Source organism: Prosopis cineraria, unplaced genomic scaffold (assembly GCF_029017545.1).
Source record: "Prosopis cineraria cultivar Desert tree isolate PC_DT_omini unplaced genomic scaffold, ASM2901754v1 PC10, whole genome shotgun sequence".
Classification (NCBI taxonomy): Eukaryota; Viridiplantae; Streptophyta; class Magnoliopsida; order Fabales; family Fabaceae; genus Prosopis; species Prosopis cineraria.
The window spans coordinates 6348358-6365849 of NW_026555341.1; the positions used below are offsets into that span (position 1 = coordinate 6348358).

The window sequence follows — 17492 nt, forward strand, 5'->3', positions numbered from 1 at the left end:
AAGCTTCTCTCCACAAGACAACAGTTCAAGGTTGAATGCTTCTTCTACATTGCCTTTCTCTGTTCAAATCGCAGAAATGGAGGCATGGAAGAAGACTATGGATAAAAGCAACGGACGGTCATGATTGCGTAATGGGAAGAACGGTCCAGATTCGTGTCACTCAACCAGGGGAGACGCCGTTTTGAAGGAGCAGTCAAAAGATTCTTCTGCATTGACAGTCTCTGTTCAAATCACACCCTTCTTGCCGGGACACCTGAACGAAGCGATTCACACGTGTACAGCTGGGAAAAGAATAGATTATAGATGCATCTTATTGGTGTCGAAGCTTCGATGGCTCACCGCCTGGGCACTACATTATTTTGCAAAAGGTTCGCTGCACTGAACGCTCCCAATTGGAGAAGGAAGAGACTGTGTTGCAAAATGTCTGCCGAGTCATTGCCCTTAATTCATTCAATCACCTTGCCGAATCCAGTGGCTGAGCCCGTTAAGATCGTCGCTGCTCCTGGGGTCTCCTCCTCCGACTTCTGGTACTCCCGCTTCAAACCGCCTTCGGCCTTTTAGTTTCAGCAGACCATCCTTTTAATTTGGATTGTTGGCCGGATTAAATCAGAAACTAGAGAGTTGCGAATATCAATTAGTTTTGTGCATTCATTGCTTCAATTAGATTAATTCCAAATTAAAATTGACCCAAAAAAAAAACTATTGTCTTGGAAGGGAGGGATTAAACCAAGGACTATGTTGCAAATTTTACACCGGAAAACTTTTTTGTCTATCCAAATTACAATTTCGTCGCCAGAATTACTACCACTAATATTATCATTTTTTGGGTGAAAATTTAAAGTCATGGATGTAATTTTCTTTTTAGCTACTATCAGCTCTTTCCGAAATTAAATTCTGAACTTTTGCAAGCGGTTCTTGATCTAATTTCCCCTTATTTTTTATTTGATGTGAAAGCTCACTGAAGTTTGTCCGAGTGTTAATTTCCAGCATGACATCAAATTCGGACGTGTGAGACGTTGTTTCAGATTGAATTGGTTACGGGCAACGGGCGTGAGCTTAAACAGATCCATTTGAGAATCAGTTGTTATGTCTTAACTGCTATGACGAACAAGAAATAGTTTACCTCTGACATTTCCTTGTGCAGGAGTGCTATTAATTCCTCTTTATTCAAACAGTGGTTATATAATCTGCAAACTAAGAATGGGGTCTTAGCCTTTGGAAACATGGTTCTAAGACAAGTTCTCATTCAGGTTAACTTCATACTGTTGTTTGGCAATCAGTTACTTTGATAATTCACATATATTTATTCTCATCAGTTTTTGCCCCCCCCCCTTCATGTTGTGTAAGCTTCTGGACTATTCTGAGGCATTGATTGAGACTTGGTCAAAATTTCGCTAGAATAAAATATAATAAACGACATTTTGAGCAACATTGACACATCATTATACGAATATTCTGATGAACTTAGACACCTGTTCATTTTATGGCATAGGTTGCCGAGGCATGCTTTCCTTGTGCCAGTCTCCTAGAAGCTAAAATATTACCAGTCTGACGCGTCTGTGCTTTATAGATCTCAAGTCATTAATGTCTTTATTGATGTTGGGAAATGAGCAAGTAGTTCCTTTGACAAAGCAATAACAGAATCATCGTTAATATAGATCTTGTCTTAATTTTCTTCTGAACTAATTACTGAAACTGCACTTAGAAACAAACAATAACATGCCATGCATTTTTAGTGTGATTCCAAAGGATTATAGAGTGACAGTAAAGGAAAATATTTTTCATGGTCTCTGCAAGGATTTCATTTTAAAGCAAAGGATATAATAATATGGAGGCACTGATTTTTCCTAATCCCGATCATTTTTAATTTTTTTTTTGGTGTGTATACTAGCAGGGAGTTGATATGTTTGGAAAGAGAATTGGGTTTCTCAAATTCAAAGCTGATATTGTTGATAAAGAAACTGGCCAAAAGGTATCCAATTTTCTGTGCAGAATTTCATCAATCTAAATCTACTGCCTCCAGTATTCATCTATGTTGACTGTTGACAATGGTAGTGAATTATTAATCTTCTTTGATTTTTTTGCTTTTATTCTTATCTCTTTCGATAGTTTTATTTGTTAGTTAACTCTTTCCTCCTTTTCTTCTGAGAAAGAAACTTGGGAGGGGGGTCGATAATCGGTTCATCTTTATGCTGTGAAGATCGGATTCCTCATTTTGGAAAGTCAAAGTTTATTGTGTGTGGACCTACAATTTGGGCACCTAATCTTTGTTCTGTTTCGTGGACCTACAGTTGGGCACCTAATCTATGTTTCTTTTTGTTTGATTGTATCCTAAACCTAAACCCCAAGTAGGTTCCAGGAATCGTATTTGCACGGGGACCAGCTGTGGCAGTTCTGATACTTTTGGAATCAGAAGGTGAGACGTATGCTGTTCTTACTGAGCAGGTAATGGCTGCAAACTTATAGTGTTTTTTTTTTTTTTTTGGTTGCTTTCAGACCAATTAATACCAGAAATTTATATCTTCTTATGCATCTGATGGATCCCAACACCCTGTCACCAAAACACGGAAAAGGAGACATAAGGGATTGGCAAGAAGGGCAGAAATGTGGAAACTACTGGTCACAACTCATAAAGAATACTCTCACGGAGTATAACAAACCTTAACCGAAGAAACCAGGGTGAAGGGGGAATAGGTGAGCTTAGGTGCAGCTAGAAGGACAGGCAGTCATAGGGAGTGCGTGGGTTCCTGATTAAATATGAGAATAACATATTTAAAAAAATTAGACTAGTACATTATTATTATTATATTTTTTTTAGCTTCTAAGAAACCTATTTAGTTTGTAGCTTCTTTTAGTGTTATTTTAATATTTTGATAGAAGGAAAATCTGAACATTAGCTTTATACCGACAAGTGATTAAGATTTTTTTAAGAAATAAAAAAGTTAGTTTAAATAGACTAGCTTGCATTTGTAAGAGAACACATGTAATATTTGATTGAAATTTCTGATAGCCCTTCTCTCCCTCTGCGTTTCTGCGTCTCCCTCTCTTGTTCCTCCTACTGTTCTGTTCTTCATTCTCCTCTCTGCCTCTCTCTGTTTCTATTTCTCCCTATTCTCTCCCTCTGTCCAAGCACTGTGTTAGTGTGTGTGAGTGTGTGTTACATCAGTTCCCTTTTCGAGGAACCTAATTCAAGTTTTTCGGGGGAGTCTTTTGGAAAACGAAGAAGCTTGGGCAATTTGAGCCAAATCCTATAAAAAAAAAAATGTTTACTGAGGTACTATACATGGTGAAAATATGTTACCAAGATATTACACTTTGTTAATAGTTGTTTGGAAGTCTACGTTTGACATTTCCCTTCTTCCTTTCTCTTTTTTCCTTTTCCTTTTTTTTTTGGTTAGATAATTGTGATGGGAAAAGTCAAATCCATAGGACACCGCTTTCCACATCCTAATTTGCTGGGGTCAGACTCCACATGGTCTCACTATCACTATTGCATATAAATTAACGTAGAAGAAATTATACCATGCTAACTTTTTGATATGTATTAGCATATATTTTATTTAATTATATGATGGTAAGAAATATGTTAAATTATATATTATATAGTTATTTAATATCTAATATATAAGAAAGATATATGTATTGAATATAAGAAAGTTCAGTTGCTTCTGTTTCCTTTCAGTCTTATTTTCTATTTCAAATCAAGCAGGGAGTTCTGGAATTTAGTTCCTGGGCTCTAACAGCTTCATTTCAATCTCATTGAAAAATCTTATTGATAAGGCAAGGGTCCCCACGGGAAGGATCTTATTGGAACTGCCTGCTGGAATGTTGGATGATGACAAGGGCGATTTTGTTGGAACTGCTGTTCGTGAGGTCCTCTCTCTCTCTCTCTCCCCCTCCCCACTTTTCCCCATTTTGGCTGGTGTAAAGTCTTATCTGTGCTTTTATTAATGGTACCATTTCCTTGCATCACAGCCTTTGGTTCTCCCTGTGATATTTTAACCAAGAAATGATTTTGGCAACCACTTTTTTCACTTCTTTTTTTAATTATGATTGATTAATTTAGTATAAATAGACGTTTTATGTTTCATTTAATCATAAAAATTATAGTTTTGTATGGGATCAGTTTTTCAAGATGTGGTATGCAAGTAGTTTTGCTCCTTGTCAGCCTTGTTTGAACTTTTCTCACTACGCTGCTGTTCATGGGTTATGATGTCATGCATGGACAGGTTGAAGAAGAGACTGGTATAAGCTTAAACGTAGTAGACATGATTGACCTCACTGCCTTCCTGGAACCATCTACTGGATGCAGAGTTATTCCTTCACCGGTATTTGAAATTCTTCTCTAGAAACCTCAGGACCTAATTGGTTACTTCTCTGTGCATCCTATTTTGTCCCTGCTTTTTTAGCATACAACTTGGCAAATAAATTAGCATGACATTTGTTGCTACTTGCTAGTATGCAAATTTATGAAATAATATTTTGGAAGTAGAAATGGCCTCATGCAATTCATATTGCTTTGGCAGGATAAGACTTCCTCCTGTTGTTTGTTGCTGTTGTAGAGCAGCACTTTATAGGACTATAACCATTTATGTATAAGTAGAATACAACATAGGTCGTTTGCTAACCTGCTTATGTGACTGATTTAACGCTGCCAGAGGTCCAATGGCCTTGCACATATGTTGGGACACTTGTGACAGAAAGAAGAATTGTGGTTTGAGATACTCTTGAACTCTGGAAATGGATGAGAAAAACCTAGTGAAATTTAAGACGTGTCTAGTTTAACTGAGTTATTTGAGTGATCAAATATCTTTTAGTATATGGCCGCATGAGAACTTATTGCAAACTACTTATGAAGAACTTCTAATTATTCAGCTCCATGCTTTTCCAAACTGATTTTGCAATTTAGAAATATAACGATGCAATTCAAGCTAGGTCATTAGGTCATATGGTCTAAATCCAATCCATATGTTGATTGAAATTTTATGTTATGATTTAGTATTCAAATCTTTATTTGTAACAAAATATTAAGGGGTTTCCTGCTTAAATGGTGTTCTCCATTCTTAATTTACTGGTCAGTAGCATAGATGTCTGTCCAAATCATTCATAAACTTAACTGCATATGCTTTCAACAACTTATAAAGTTTCCTCCTTTTAAAAAATATAAATTCTTTCTTGTGATTGAAGGGAGGCTGTGACGAAGAAATCAGTATATTTCTGTACAGAGGCTCTGTTGATAAGAAAACTATTGCACAGCTACAGGGTAAAGAAACCGGCCTTCGTGAACATGGGGAGCTGATCAAGGTCCGAGTGGTACCATACAAGAAACTTTGGCGCACAACTGCTGATTCCAAGGTCTTAATGGCTGTGGCTTTATTTGAAATGGCTACAAAAGAAGGACTATTGCCTCCTTTGTCAACCTAATTTGCTGGTCAGCTCTCCTTATTGGGGATCCTTGATCGAGGGCAGAGAACTAGCACACGTCATTTTTCTTAGATCCTGCTACCTATGAAATTCTTGTGCATCTGGCTATCAAATTCGCAGTGACAAAGTCGAGGTTTTGGTGGTCAAACTATTAGTTGTTGCTACATGTGTAGGCTGCCTTTTGAAGTTGAGTTGAAATTTGAGTTTGTTCTTTGCATCGTGTTGTATGATGTATTCTTTAAAGTCTTTGCTAGGTTTCAAGCAAACATTTAGCAAAAGATTGGAATTCTTTCACTAAAAGAAGGGGGGGGGGGATCTTGTAGCAGGCTTGTAAACAGTGCAGAGATTTGCGTCACGAATTTTGTGATATACCTGACAATGAGTGTTAAAGTAATCCAGGTATAAGGTGTGAGATCGGACTAAATATCAGTTAAAATTTTCGTGGTTGCACGTTCTTCATTTGCTTCGGCCTACGAGAGCCAGACGGAGAAACTGTCCTTGACAGTTCAAGGAACGTTCTGCTCATGACAAAAGAAATACAACAATTTCTTTAAGAAAGAACCATTTCTTCTTTTGGTCATACAGGAAAACACAAGATTAGACGGAGTGCAATAAAATTTTGGATTGTAAGGACAAAAATATTTATAAAATTTTTTTTTAAGAACATTTAATGTTTTTAAGTGGAGAAAGGTGTAAAAGTATTCCTAATATTTATTTAATAGGTACAACCATGCTGGAATTATTAGAGGAGGTAAACATTCATTATATTCCTTCATAGCATTGCCACGTGTCACCAAATCAACCATTGACTTTTCTTTGCTTTCCAAATCAGCCTTCTCTCTCCTCTTGCACTTTGCTCATACCCTTTCTACTTCACCCCACCTCGACGCACGAACTAGATTGACGTACGGCCTTGGAGTCTACCATTCAGGAGTTCAAGGTTTGTCTTCCTCGATAATTTCTCTCTTCCTCTGATTCTTGAACCTACACAGCTTAGTTCACAAGATTACAAATCTTGACAGATGACAGTTCATAACAATATGAAATTCAATTCAATTACTTGAAGAAGATCAACCAACACGGTGTGAGGGTTTTGCATTTTGGAAGACGATACTGATCAGAAAGACGGAGAAGGGAGAGGGAGCGGTGAGGAGGGTGATGGATGATCTTTCTGAAGAGTACAAAGGGAATGCGAACAATTTCATGATCTCATGACCAAGAATTGCAGCCATTTCTGCAACGATGCTGGTCCATTAAATTTAGTTGAATTTTGAAGCACTTGCAACATCCATATACCGAAAGAAATTAGAGATCCTCGAACAAACAGAGTCGAACACAAGAAAATGGTAGTGTCAAAAATATCGCACAAGTAGTGGGAGCGGGAGAGAGTACTTAACACGACGAAGCTCTTCTTCACATCTCTTTCTCTTGCTGCTCTCTACTTCGCAGGAATGAGTATCGGAATCTCGCCATGTGTCGTGTTAACCTCACCTTTTTGAGCGCCATGTGCTGCTATTAATTTCTTTCTTTCTTTTTCCTTCTTTGCCAACATGCCCGCTACTGTTGCTAATTTGCCACTCTATCAGATTCAGTAAGTTATAAGTCTTGAATTTGATTAGAACTCATGAGATTTATATTTAGCATATTAGAATCCTATCCCAAATGAACTGGAAGAAACGGCCAATAAAAGATACCTTTCCGAGGACGATCCAGTAGATATCGATCAGAACGATTCTCTGGCAAAGGCGATTCATTTTCTCAATGGTATTGTAAATGATTCTGGTCATGAGAGATAAGAATAAAAGGTTCTGGTACTCTCACTGCTAATTAGCTGTTTGTACGTGCGGGAGTTGAGGGAGAGAATGAGAGGAGAGGGAAGGCTGATTTGAACGGAAAAGATAGGGTCAATGGTTGATTTGATGACATGTGGCGATAACTGTGAAGGAATATAACGCACCTCCTCTAATGGCTTTGGCACAGTTGTACCCGTTAAATGAACATGAAGGGTAGTTTTAGACCTTCATCCGCTTAAAAATACTAATTGTCTCTGAAGGAAAACTTTAAGAGTAGTTTTACCTTTAACCCTAAATTTTTTGTCACATACTAATTACATCACATAATGCTTTTTTTCAAATTACAACCTTTAAACCGGACAACATAGATAATGCCATCCGTTGTGGACCATGTTACCACTTCTATTTATTTATTTTGACTAGGGACAATTACAAACTCAACACACATTCCCATATTTACAACATTTCTCTAGAGGGAAGGACACTCACCCACACCCACACCCACATGATTTGAACATGTAACCTCCTTTGAGGGAGGTGCTTGGTACCACTATGGTACTAGGCCACTAGCAACAATGGTACTACTCAAGGCACCGTAAAACTATATTGATTTACTCCCGATGCATTTAAAATTTTTAACCTCGTGTAACTCACTCATTGTTAGCAAGGTTGGGCACTGTTGTAACATGCCCTAACCTTGAGAATGAATTGAATGAGGCATGCCCTAACCGAAGAACGACCTGATTGATAAAGTGAAATGAAACACGAGTTAAGGATGTGCGGGGCTGGGAGAGGATGAGAATGTCTTCTTCCCAATGTTCTGCCTGTGAAATAGGGAAAGCCGCGATTCTAAGCTTGTATCTCATCCTGTCACGTACCGCAGTTTCATTACAAGACAAGCCATAAAAAGAATACTTAATTTTTTTAAAAAAATAATGATAAACGACAGCCAAGGCTGAGAAAAATGATCTGATCCAGTGAAGAAGGAAGATGACTTATGGGGTTAGGGCTTGCCAATCGTGTCCGAAGGATGGAAAGAAGTGAAGGTATGGGTTTGTGAATCATGATATTTGAGAGGTAGAAAGTTACTCGGTTACATAAAAATTATATATATATACACATATATATGCATACACGTATATACGCGCGCGCAAAGGAAAAAAAAAAAACACACACACACACACACACAAGATGGGATGTGAGTACTCCTTTCCTGTTACTGGTCTCATCCAAACCGATATGAGCCCAATTCTTTTACTAGCCTCGTTCCTTTTGCGTTTTGACAAAACACAGCTCGGCTTGAAAGGATTAAGCAGAATCAGGTATGCCAAGCCAACAGGCACGTTGCGCAACCCCATCTAGAGTCAAAGCACAAACCCGACTCTTCATGACCCTGCAGATGAGGTTGGGTTTTTTTTATTTCTATCATAGATGGATAACTTGCTTCTTTTGTTTATTTTTATCTTGTGTTTTTGTTCTCCATCAAACGGGTCACTAGAAGGTTTAAAATAATAGGGCAGGTTCTAGGACCCTGAAAGATAGAAACTGCACGGGGGGGAAAATAGACGAATTACTATATTAGGTGCCTGTCAAAGGACAATTCACTAGTTGCTTTGGCTTCCCTGACTTGGGTAAATTTAAAGGCTGAATCCAACTTATTCAAAGCAAAGTTGTACCCTCAACATATGACTAAAAATAAGTTACCCTTGTAGGACAGGGTACCTATAAATTACAATTGATTTTGATACTTTTAGTTTATCAGACCTTGCTCGTAACAAAATCTCTATCACTTGCCTCCCATATGGTGGTACCATCACACGTACAAAGCTTTTTATAGTTTTCACCAACACCTGCACTTCTGGCAACCACTGCAGCAGCTACACCGCTTTCTGTTTTATCTTCAGTTGCATAGACCACCACAGATCGTCCAATAAGATCAGCCACTCTCAATTTTTCTTTGACCCCTGAGAAGTGCGCCTCACCCTTTTCATTAGCATCTAGTGTTCCCAGGTCACCAAGGGGCTGCAAATGCAATTGAAAGACAAGGGAAATTAATGATCTAAGATGAACGTGCTTAAGTCCAGGTTATTCGATTGAAAAGAAAAAAAGAACGCAAGGGAAAAAAAGTGCAGTTATACCAATGGGCTATATTTCTCATGAAAGTATGTCATGCATCAGTCAAGGAGGATGTGGGGGCAAGGAGATGAAAAGAAAAAGGTTTTGTCACTGAAGCAATAAAACTTCAGTCTGTGTATGTGTCCTCTCAACCATCAACCAACTTGACCAGAGTTGCTTAAAAGAAAAAGGTTCTAGTAACAGCATATTACAGGAAGTTCAAAGACTCGAGTAACAAATTAACCTACTGCACATCCTGACTTATCTTGTTTTAATTTACTAACTTAATCATGAGTTAAAGGATATTTTTGCCCCTCAACTATTCGTTCAGGAATGATTGGTATTTTAAACTTTCGCATAATGCAATTTCTCTCTTCAACTTTTGAAAATTGTGCATTAGATGCCTTACTGTTAAGAAAGTTAACTTTAACCGTTAATTGATCCAAAAAATTCCAAAAAAGACCTAAAAATTACAACAACAAAAAAGGGACTTCAAAAGAAATTTAATCAATATTAATTTTCATATATGGTACTTATTTATAATTTCATGGGCCATTTTTTATAATTTTTGAAATCCTTTCCTAGAGTTTTTTGAATCAACTAACAGTCAAAATTAACTTTTTTAACAATGGGGTACCCAATGCACTATTTCTAAAAGTTGAAGGGAGAAATTACACCACATTAAATTTTAGAATACCAGACGCTCCGCTCCTGGATGAATAATTAAAGGCAAAAATATCCTTTAACCCTTTAATCATTCTAGTTGATACTATGAAGCTATAGCAGTCACAGATTCATGAAGATAAAAACTTATATTGAAGGTATGGAATAATAAAACTACAAAAAATGTCTGGAGAAGCCAACCTGTTTGTTGTTTTCCTCGTTAGTTGGATGAAACACTCTCCCAGTGCTTGCTGCACCTCTAGTCAGATCTCCAAACTCATTAATAGACCAACCATGCTTTCCAGGTGACAACCCACTAAAGTTGGCTTCAATCCTGGCCAGTTCCATGTTTACTTGAGCCAGGCGAACGACACCAAAAACATCAGGACCCTTGAACTCGGAAACAGCAGCAGATATTAAAAACTCTGAAGCAGAAGAGTTATTTATATGAGAACTATATTCTTAAGATAATCAAAACCTATTAAAATAAGTAGTAACAATATATCACTAACATTCAGAGTGAGTGATATGTGTGTTGCTATGCAATCAATGACCTTTCAATATTGCTGCAAAAATCTAGAGACATCACATATCTAGTTCTTTTACCCCCTTTTGGATAAAAGAAAGTTAAGTTACAGCACAAGAGCTCACTAGGATTACGGTAAGTCTCATAGCTTATAAAGCTCTTATAGAGGTTTATACAAATTACACGCCACCAAGATTGTCCCATCAACAAGAAGATTTACACTTGCAACCTCATAAAGCATGAGTCACATCCTTGATAACTGAACCAACCTTCCTTGATAAATGCCGTTTTCATATTGGTAAAGTCACATTTCATGTTATGCCATATTAATTAGGGACAAAAGAACAAGGAAAATACACAGAAAAGATGCTCCAGCATAGTACCGGAATAATACATAGTAATTGTGTAACAGGTGCGAGAGGATAACATAGCGTATGTGATTTAATGTAATTCATGATCAAATTAAATTTTGTTTGGAAAAAAACTACTGAAGTTGATAAAAATTAATTTAGCTACTCAATCAAGATAAGATGAACCAAAGTCTTCTTGTCTTTAGTCTCTATTTTATGATGTGAACTGCTCAGATGAGGTGGTCAGATGAAGACGTAATTTAATACTCGCCATATACATTGTATATCTCTGACTCTTAAGACCATTCTCTCAAATCATTTAGCAATAAATGTTACAGGAAAGCCGATTGCTAGGCAGAGAAGCTTCTCAGCTGAGCTTGCTTCTCAAAACAATGGAAGCTAAAATAAACAATAATTACATCCTGGACGATACAAGAATTTAGAATTTGTTACATGCAGTATCAAGACGATCAATCTCATTTATATCATACCACCCACAAGCCCAATTATCATACCCTTAGTATTCTTCCAGAACCTTAAGCAAGAGTAACCCTGCATGTCTAAAGATTGCCCAAGCCTTCAAACCAGTGCTTTGACAATCTAATGTGATGGAGATAACCAATAAAATAAGATCATACAGAAAAATTATCACTCTAAAAGAAAAATGTTATCAAATTGGCAACCAGTAAGTATATACTAACATCGAGGATTTAACAGGCCAACCTTCAGGCACCCCTTGTCCAATCAGTCTAGCTCTTCTGCCAGTCTGTTCCAAAGCTTCAGTCATCGTCTTCGCTGGTGTGGAACCAAGAATCCTAACAACCTGATTACTCAGGTCCACCTCTACGTTCTTCACTCCTGGTAAATTTGACAGAATGAATAACAAAAGAACAACCTATGCTTGGAAAGAAAATTATAAACAAGCTACTTAGAACAATGCATCAGGAAGCCTACCATTTACTGTCTGCAGTTTATTCTTAACCGCATTAACGCAGCCTTCACATTTCATATCCACCATGTATTCCGTCTGGGACCAAATTAACCATAAAACATTAAATCACCAGATGATCAACAAGTCATTTTATTGCAAAAAAGTTTCTTCCGACATTTATAAAAACGATAATTCGATAGAGCAGGAGAATGAGATCCATGAAAGAGCAAGACAACAAGGACTTATACCCTGGGGCATTCACCCTCCCTTTTATGTGTATTATTATTACGCAATAGAGATGAAATGTAATTTAAATTCTTAAAAAATGATGACATGAATCGATAACACTCCAATACAACAAAAAGTCTAAGGGTTCATGAGAAGGAAGGATAATTTAGTTCGTGAGGTTGCATGATTCATGAGATTTGTGAGGGTTTTGGTGATTCCTGCAGCGGGTATTGGATTTTATCATGTTTATGATGAATGGAGGATGATTTATTTCATTTTCATTTTCATTTTTTAATCCGTTCCATTCCAATTTTTTCTAGTAACACGGGCGAAGCCTTCAAATGATAATATGCTAAGAGTCTACAAAAAGATAACCTTTTAATTATTAAATCGGAATTATCTGCAGCGAGATTTAGACACTTTCATATGTTTCATACTCGAAGATACCACACAAGTGTGGAAACGGTACGGATTTTAGCGTATGGAACGACAGAATACCACCAGCAGATTTCGCTACGCTGAGCAAACTAACAACTAAAAGCCCAACAAAGTTACAGAAGGCATGAGCAGGACCCTATACAGATATAAAAGAAAAGAAAACAGTTGCCTTCAGAATAAATTGTCAAACTGACCAGTAAATCCGGCAAGACAGCATCGACCTGCCAAGAGAAAGAGGAGATAACAATAAAAGTAGTTTAGACTATGGCCGAACTAATAGAAGAAGAGCAAATTTTGAGATAAGCGATGGGCGAACCAGAGAGGAATGCTTATGTGGAGAGGTTGGGGCGTCCATGGGGAGAGCTGAGCCGGGGCTAGCAAATGCCTTGAGAAGGCCGAAACGGTTTGGGTTGGAGGATTGAGAGATGGAGAGGAAGGGGACGTGAGGGATATTGGGGGATTGGGAGGAAGATGAGGGTGATGTCGAGAGAGATGAAAAGGCGAAAGCTGCAGGAATTGCAGAAGCAGCTATCGCTGTTGTGGTTGTTGCAACTGACCTCAAGAATGCCATATTTGCCAAATTTTAATCTTCCCTGTGGATCGATTTGAGTCATCCACATTCCACAGTCATAACCTCGCGCGCCAGCCCACCTTCTGGAATCATCCGTTCCTTACTTCTGAGAATAATCTTGAAAACACAACAATTTCCTTGTCAGCAATATGGAACATAAATTTGTTCAGTCATTCAATGTATTTTGTATTTATACGACACTCATTATGGGACATTTTAAAAAATATTTAATATTTTAAAATATAAAACACTTTAATAAAAATAAAATTTTATTAATAATATTTTTTAAATATTATCTTTTATTTTTTTAATATTATTTTATCAATTGGGCATTAAATGAATGATATTTTTTAAAAATTATATTTTTACTTAAAAAAATAAAATTATAAAATATATTTAATGAGTTTTATTAATATATAAAATTTTATTTAAAAATTTTTTATAATTTAATATAAAGAGAGTATTATATCAGTTGACATTTATGTTTTTACAAAATTTATGAAAGTGGATGGCCAAATTTGAAGCATTTGATGATAATAATTGTTCTATGTTATTGGCCCACAAATCTTTTTAATTTAACATAGAAGTTTCGCTCAGCGCACGCCCACCGCCACCTATTTTTCTTTCAAACGATTGAGCATAAAATGCCGGTGGATCGATACCTTGTTAGTTAAATTCCTTGCAAATAATATGCTAATATATATATTTCAGGATTTGCTTGTAGTTCGATTACAGATCCTTTGCATAATATATACTCTCTTCATTAAAAAATATAAAAAATTTTTAAAAAAATTAGATGTTAAAAAATATAAAATATTTTTAATCTTTTGAGATGTAATGATTGCTTTTTTTTTAAAATATCACTATTGATAATAACTTTATATTTATTATAGAATATTTAATAGGATAAATATAAAAAGATAGAGTTAATTTAAAAGTAGTTAATTACTTTATTGAGAATAACATTCGATTAAAAATATTTTATATTTTTGAATAAAAAGAGTATATTGTAATAATGTAAAACAGAAATACAAAAAAGTGTTGCTGTATGTTAAAAGATTTATCATCTTTTTAAGACACAATATCTTAGGTTATGTTTAGTTACTGTCCAACTTAGATTGGAGTGACCCAAATGTGGAATGTTAAAAAATCATGAACTTTTGTTTGGATCAAAATAAATTATAAAACTAAACAAGTGTCAGTAGAAAATGAATCTCTTGAATAAAACTACTCGAGATAACTTCTATACCAAGGCGTGAGCCTGGTGGGGGGCAGGTGCTTGCCACGTATTTTCCTCCATTCGGCCCATCGTTTCTCTACTGCAACATTTTTTTTTTCGCCTTCCACTTTTCAAATTAGAGCTGGAAAAACAAGTCAAGCTCGTCAGACTAGCTCGTTTAAGCTCGTATAAGAGTAAGGTCAGGCTTGAAAATGAGATTCTAAAATGATAAATCAGGCTTAAATGGGCTGACCCGTTTAAGTCCGTTTAATTTAGGGCTTAAAAGGGCCGGCCCTGTAAGGCTGAGGGCCAGCCCGTTTAAGCCCGCATATACATTTGTTTTAATTAATTATCATAATTTTACTCTTTTTAAATTTGAAAAAAAATAAATTAAATCTTACTCCACATCACATATTAGCCCATATTTACTGAGGATAGAAGGTAAAAAAAAAGAAGGAAAAATAGCAATGAAGAATCACTGATAAAAAAATTATATCAATCAATGATCACTTGTTGTCAAAATTTGAGTAGATACTTGTGAATTTGAGTTAGCCTTTCTCAATAAGTATTCATTTAAGTTTTAATAACAATTTATTTTAAATTAACAATAGTTCATTGTAGCTTGTTTTTCATTCAGGTTTTGACAACAATTGATTCTTAATTGATATAAATTTCATACAGAAATCCTTAGCTACTATTTTCTAAAAAAATACAACCTTAAATCCCCTAATTCATCTAGATCCATGATAATGATTCATTCAGTTCAATATTTACTCTTCTAATTTTGATTGAGTGTTTGTTGGCTTAGCCGATCTATTACTTATTGCATTACCATTATTTTATTTATATTTTTAGTTCATTTAGATGTTATTTAGTTAGTTTTTTTTGTACCTTTCTTGATTGAGTATTATATTAAAATGAAGTAATTTTTTATTTGATTAAAAAATTTAAAAAAAATAAAAATAGTTAAAAGGGCTTAAAGCCCGCAGGGCCTGCCCTGAGCCCGCTATATCAAGAGCCGAGCTTCAAATATTAAGGTTTTAAAGGGAATTTGGACTTAAAAGGGCTGGTCCTTTTAGGCTCGAGCCCTTCCGGCCCTTTTTACCAACTCTAAAACCAATGCGCCACATGCCTTTTCTTCTTCTTCTTCAATTAACTAGATTTTATTCCCCAGGCGGAAACATTAACTTTCATTTTTTTATTTAAAAAAAATTAAAAGAAGGAGAAGAAAAATTAATGAGATCAATTTTTTAACAAATAAAAAAATGTTATAAATTTTTATTTGAGAGATGTAAAAAATAAAAAATTAATTAAAAACTTTCTAGCCACAGTTCTTTATTTTTTAAAAATTGAAGTTATTAAAATTAAAAAAATTAAACCATTTTCTTGGATAATTTTTTTAAAATTTTACATGATTATAAAATTAATGGAAATTAAATTCTGAGTAAATATTAATTTGATAATTTTTTATCGACATTAATTTGATAATTTTATAAAAAAATAGTTTTATACAAAGTGTGAAATAGAATTGCACAGGTGATTATAAATAAATAATTATAATAATGAAAAATAATTATATACTTTTATTAGCTGGCATATTTGTGATTAGAAAATGTAAATAAAAAATAACTTATTTTATTATAAAATGTCTTATCTCGTGTATAATCAAATATAGATGACAGTTTATTTTAATCTTTGAATTGTTATACATATGTAAATAAAAATTCTAAAATATATATTTTGTTTTATAATTTTTTTATTTTTTCTTGTTGATAGAAGATTTTTTTTCTTTTAAATTGTGCAAACATCTTATTTTGCTTTAGTATTAGCTATCCATGCATAATAAGAATGTAGATAACAATAGGAGGATAAAAATTAATTCTTATCATGAGAGATGTACACATTTAATACCCAAACGTGTTTTAAATGAACTTGTCTCGAATAGGAGAGTACCTGTGTGTAATTAAAAAAGAATACAAATAATAATTATTTTATTTTTACACAAATTATTTTAAAATATAATATCACGTGCACATAAAAAATATAAACAATTATTTATATGTGATCCCCGAATAAATTAAAATTTATACAACATATTCTAGTTAAAAATTTATTATTTGTAAATATAAATAATCACTTATTTTATTTAAGAATTTCTTATCATCGTGAACATAAGAAATGTAAATAGTACTATATTTTGTTACATGATTATTGCTGTTCAGCACAATTTAAAGTAACTTTTTCAAAAATATGTTTTTTTTAATAGAACTTTTCACCTCATCAACAACTTTCTATCTTATAACTTGTCATTTTGTGTAAATTAAAAACATAAATGACACATTTTATAAACAAAATTTATGACCATTGTGCATTTTGTGTAAATTAAAAACATAAATGACACATTTTATAAACAAAATTTATGACCATTGTGCTTTGTTATTAAAATTTAAAATTTTAAAACTAAATTAGAACATGCATAATTAAAAAGTATGTTAAAATACTATCATGATATCTAGTTCTACTTTATAATATATAGATTTTAGGCCTTGTTTGTGGTTAGATTACAGATCCTCTACATAATACATAATATATATATATATATATATATATTGCAATCGTGTAAAAGAGAAATACAAAAAGATGTCAGCCACACGTTAAGAGATTTATCATCCTTTCAAAACATAGTATTTTACACCATGTTTAGTTAACATCTCACCTTAGATTGGGGTGACCTGAGCCTGAGTTATTAAAAACTCATAAGATCTTGTTCGGATCAACATAAATTAGAAAACCGAACGAGTGCTAAGAAAAAATGAGTGTTCTGAGCGAAGCCAGTTGAGATAGCTCTTATATCGAGAATTGAGTCTGGTGATCGATGAGCTATTATCTTCCCTTTGTGACCTTTTCCAAGTTACTTTCCTTATTTATTTCACGTCCATCTTTCAATTTTCATGTTGATACATGCCACATGTCTTCCTCCATTTAGTCCTTTGCGTCTCTGCCGCAACTTTTTTTTTTTTTTTGGTCCTTCCGTTTTTCAAATTGATACGCCACATGCCTTTTTCTCTTCTTTAATTCGCAATTAATTCATTGGATTTTTTTTATATGTAAAAATCTGTTAATTCTCAAATTGATGAACAATTTAAAGCAAATCAAATGATAAAAAAAAAATTGTATGCATTGGAATGTAGTAATAGAGTAAACACCCTTGCCACATTTAATATGTAAGTCACA

At 34.6% G+C, this 17492-nt stretch overlaps 2 protein-coding genes across 4 annotated transcripts; one reads left to right on the forward strand and one right to left on the reverse strand.

Moving 5' to 3' along the window:
• On the forward strand, positions 1–5836 carry LOC129322296 (nudix hydrolase 14, chloroplastic). Of its 3 annotated transcripts, XM_054968539.1 has the most exons (8): positions 25–527; positions 955–1050; positions 1145–1250; positions 1895–1972; positions 2353–2445; positions 3781–3873; positions 4230–4328; positions 5188–5836. In XM_054968539.1, exons 3-8 carry the CDS (start codon positions 1224–1226, stop codon positions 5422–5424), a joined length of 627 nt encoding a protein of 208 aa, XP_054824514.1. In that variant the 5' UTR covers positions 25–527; positions 955–1050; positions 1145–1223; the 3' UTR covers positions 5425–5836. The 3 variants fall into 3 exon arrangements, with proteins under 3 accessions (XP_054824513.1, XP_054824511.1, XP_054824514.1); XM_054968538.1 differs by lacking the exon at positions 955–1050 and having other exon boundaries at positions 1–527; positions 5257–5836; XM_054968536.1 differs by lacking the exon at positions 955–1050 and having other exon boundaries at positions 15–527.
• Positions 5837–8779: 2943 nt separating this feature from the next.
• Positions 8780–13154, reverse strand: LOC129284457 (copper chaperone for superoxide dismutase, chloroplastic/cytosolic). The gene is made up of 6 exons (XM_054919947.1): positions 12785–13154; positions 12663–12689; positions 11826–11898; positions 11595–11729; positions 10197–10420; positions 8780–9239 (listed from the first exon to the last, which is right to left on the reverse strand). Exons 1-6 carry the CDS (start codon positions 13037–13039, stop codon positions 8976–8978), a joined length of 978 nt encoding a protein of 325 aa, XP_054775922.1. The 5' UTR covers positions 13040–13154; the 3' UTR covers positions 8780–8975.
• Positions 13155–17492: the final 4338 nt, after the last annotated feature.